Source organism: Athene cunicularia (genome assembly GCF_003259725.1).
Source record: "Athene cunicularia isolate RWA chromosome 5 unlocalized genomic scaffold, athCun1 chr5_part1, whole genome shotgun sequence".
NCBI lineage: Eukaryota > Metazoa > Chordata > Aves > Strigiformes > Strigidae > Athene > Athene cunicularia.
Window position 1 is genome coordinate 9,606,056 of NW_020799101.1, and position 3,946 is coordinate 9,610,001.

The window sequence follows — 3,946 nt, forward strand, 5'->3', positions numbered from 1 at the left end:
CTGGCTGGCCGCCCTGGCCCTGGCCGGACCCTGGTACGGGCTGGCGGGCGAGGGGCAGCGGGAGGCCCGGCCCGGGGCCTACCGCTGTGTCTACGTGCTGCCCTGGGGCTCGTCCCGGCTGGGGCCGCCCTACGGCGCGGCCCTCATCGTGCTCTGCTACCTCCTGCCCTTCGCCCTCATGTGCTTCTGCCACTACAACATCTGCCGGGCCGTGCGGCTGGCCGAGAGCCGCGTGCGGCCCCTCACCACCTACGGGCACCTGCTGCGGGCCTACGGGGAGATGCGCACGGCCACCACTGTCCTCATCATGATTGTCTCCATCATCTGCTGCTGGGGGCCCTACTGCATCCTGGGGCTGGCTGCTGCCGCCGGCCGCCTGCCCTTCTCGCCCACCATGGATGCCGTGGCCAGCGGGATGGCCTGGGCCAACGGCGCCATCAACCCTCTGATCTACGCTGCCCGCAACCCCAACATCTCCGTGCTGCTGCGGCGAAGCCGTGAGGGCGGCTACCGGACTAGAAACAATGTGGCGGCCTACCTCTCGGTCCCGGGCCGCCAGCCGGAGCCCTGGAGCCGGGCTGACCGTGTCCGGGAGCGCTACGTCAATCGGCACAGTGGCCCCCCGGGCAGCGCCCCGTCCTCCTCCAGCCCAGCGAGTGGGGGAGAGGTGGCCATGTGGGCCTGCAAGAACCCTGCTGTACTCTTCTGTCGGGATGGGCAACCAGACACCATCTCTGAGGCCACCTTGCAGGCCAAAGCGGACACTGCCGACACCAGCCTCTGAAGGGATGGGAGTCCTGGATGGAGGCATTCGGCCCTGGAGCTGTTCCCCTGAGGAAAAGCGGGGAGCCCAGGCGCGTGGAGCCCTTTGCAGCCAGACCACCAGGAAATGGGACTGCGTGAGCCACAGTGTGGTTTCTCCTCCATCGTGTGAGTTTTGGCGATCTGGTCGGCAAGCAGTGAGAGCTCCACAGGGAGAGGAAGTCCCCCTTCCCATTCAGCAGGTGTGATATGCTGGAGATTGCTGCTGAGCCCAGCCAGCACAAGAACTTGACTGCAAGAACGAAACAGTATGTGCTCCAGTCCTGCAGAAAGTGCCACAGTGAAGCTAAGACAGACACACAAATACAGCCCCAACTGACTGACTGTGTGAGCTGGTTGTTAAGTGCCAAAAAAGCAATTGAAAGCTGAGCGCTGGCAGCTGGAAGACACTCTGAAAACACCACACTGTGAAACTGCATCTTGGCGGTTTTGTTGCTTTAACCCGTTATGTGTGGAAGTGCTGATAGTCAGAAAGTCATAAACTATAGGACAGGCTAAAAAAGCAATCTGTTAAGTTTTGGGTTTTTTTTTTTGAACTCCCAAGCATAACAAACAGTAACTGTTGTGGAAAGGAAGATGTATACCGTGAGGGAAGGAAAGGAAGATGAAACCTCACCTGTCAGAATTTCAGCAACTTTTTTTTTTTTTTTCAGGTACAGTCTACTTAAAATACTATGAATGTGAGAAATGAGAGTTCATCAGTCAGACTGAGGGAAAGAGTGTGAGTGTAGACTATATGGTATTGCTGAGTTTGTGCACAAGGTGTGTGTTTTCTTTTTGAGTTCATCCAAAGTGTCTCACATCTCTAATCATGTTTAGAGGAGCCATGCGAGAGAGGTGAAGGGAGAGGTAAAGCAATACTATGTGTTCGTGTGCTCTTAAGCATGTGAGAATGTGTATATGCAGAGAACATATTACTGTATTAATGGCAGCAATCCATCTGGAGTATAATATTTTAAAACCAGCTCTGTTTGCCATTGTAAAAAAAGGAAAATAACACAGTGAAAGTGTGATTGCACAGCACAAATTCATATGAATTTATCAGTATAAATTTTTGTCCAAAGGCCTAAAGCCTTAAATGAGTATTTTGAATCAGAAACTAAGATTGGGCGTTCCGTTATCTTTGCCAGAGTTAAATGTGAAAGACAGGCAGTGTTTTTCCTTGTACAGGCTTTAAAAATACAATGTTAAAGTTTTACCGGCTTTTTCAACTGTTTGTGACCCAAGTGAATATAGTATTATTATTTTGTAAGTAACTGAGACAAGAAATAAACTTTGTCTTTTATGCAGGAGATGAAAGTGTCTCAGCCTGGCATCATTCTCAGCCCAGCCTTGAGAAGGGAACTTGTGTAAAAAATTGCCAGAGGAATGATAGTAGACAAACACCTAATTGTCTGTGAAATTTGAATGCAGCTGTTTTTCATGCTGTGAGCATTACTGTAATTTTCTTCTGTGATGCTCCTGGAGTCCATGGAGGAAAAGATTTGAGCCTTGCCCTGCAGATCCTGGATTTTGCAAGCTGAGCAGTGTATTTGTACTGTTTCAGAGCCAAGCTGTACAGAAAAACCACAGCTTTTCACAGAAGCTGTTTGACAGCAAGTGAACACTAGTGACTTGTTAGAAGGGTAGGACAGGAATTTCTTGCATAGCTGCCCTTCCGAAGCAAGATAGGGCTAGTGTAAAGTAAAGAGGTGGTTGTGAATGACGATGTTAGATTTAACTCTTACCTAAGTAGCTGACAGGTGGTAACAAGGAGATCGGTGCTGGCTAACTTGCCATACAGAGCACTCTGGTGTTTGAACAGCTTCAAGACCTTTAGCCTCAGTTCCACTAGTCACAGCCTCTTACCTATAGAAAACTTTACAATCCAAGAGTTGGCAAAGAATACCTGTGGCGTTCTGCCTTCCCAGAAGGGACGTTTCTCCGTGAGCTGTAGCAACAGTCCTTAGAGTAAGTGCCAGTGCTCTGTATGTAACGCTGGGAGGACAGAAGCAAGGAAAACTGTCCAAGCTCAGTACTCGTCAGCCTTGTGTAGTACAGACAGCAGGCAAAGGCAGACCGCTTGTAGTTCATGTGTCACCTGCAGAACAGCACCCTAACTCCGATCCTCTCCACGGTACCGCTATTGTGGCTTGAAGTCCGTGTTGTAAGAGAAGGGATGTCACCAGTTTTAGCTTGGCTCCTCTGCGGCTCTGAAGCAGAGCCTGAGCTTTGACCAGAAGTGATCATTTAGAGCCTTCCTTTCTTTAGCACCACACAGATTTACAGGGTTTTTTTTTTTGCACTTTTTGCATGCAAGAGCTTTCTCTGCCAGTTGGAACAAACTTGGTCAGAGTAGATGAACTAAGGGATAGTTCTTGGGTAAAGAAAATGTGGAAGTGTGCCTGACTGTGTGCTGTTCAGTGCTGTCTATGGCTGCCTTGATCTTACAGCAGAAAGCCCCTGAAAAGGGCGGCCCTGCTGCCCTCAGCGCTCGGCTCCGGCCACCTTCCCAGTCCCTTTCTACCCCCGCAGCCCCAGCTGACCCTTGCTAACCAGCTCAGGCACTAACAACAGAAAACCACCGAGTCCCACTTCTTCATGCTGGCTTAGCTTTCTAGTGATTTAAAGCCCTGACCAGCGTACCACAGGCCAGGTAAGCACCTTTGTGGCAGCTCCTCCTGCCAAGGGCAGGATTGGGGATGCCAGGCCTGAGGTTGATCATGGGAGCTGCACCAGGAGTGAACTAACACGGCTTTCTAGGAAGGTGGTAGCAAAGCTGTAGCAACACATTTTTCAGTGTATTTTTAACAAGAGTATTTAAACATTTTTCAACGTATTTTTAAACATTAGTCTTGTGTGTGAAGAGCTGAATGACAGCAGCTGGCTGCAGTCTTTGAGCCATCCACAAATTAACACATTTCTGTCAAACACTAACTTGGGCGGTAGCATGGGGAGATTCTTGACCAGATCCTTTCTGACGTGGACCTGTTGCAGCTCTAATAGAGAGCTGGCCTGTGTTTTAAAGCTGTGCCTGCTCTGTACTCCTCATAATCATAGAATTATAAAATCATTTAGGTTGGAAAAGACCTTTAAGATCATGAAGTCCAACTTTTAACATAACACTGCCAAGCCCACCACTAAA

General features: G+C 49.8%; 1 protein-coding gene across 1 annotated transcript; it reads left to right on the plus strand.

The window, feature by feature from the left end:
• Nucleotide 1: 1 nt before the first annotated feature.
• GPR135 (G protein-coupled receptor 135) lies at nucleotides 2-2,106 on the plus strand (the record flags this gene model as incomplete). The annotated part of the gene is made up of 1 exon (XM_026849226.1): nucleotides 2-2,106. A coding segment is annotated over one exon (783 nt), but the record flags the coding sequence as incomplete, so codon positions are not given.
• Nucleotides 2,107-3,946: the final 1,840 nt, after the last annotated feature.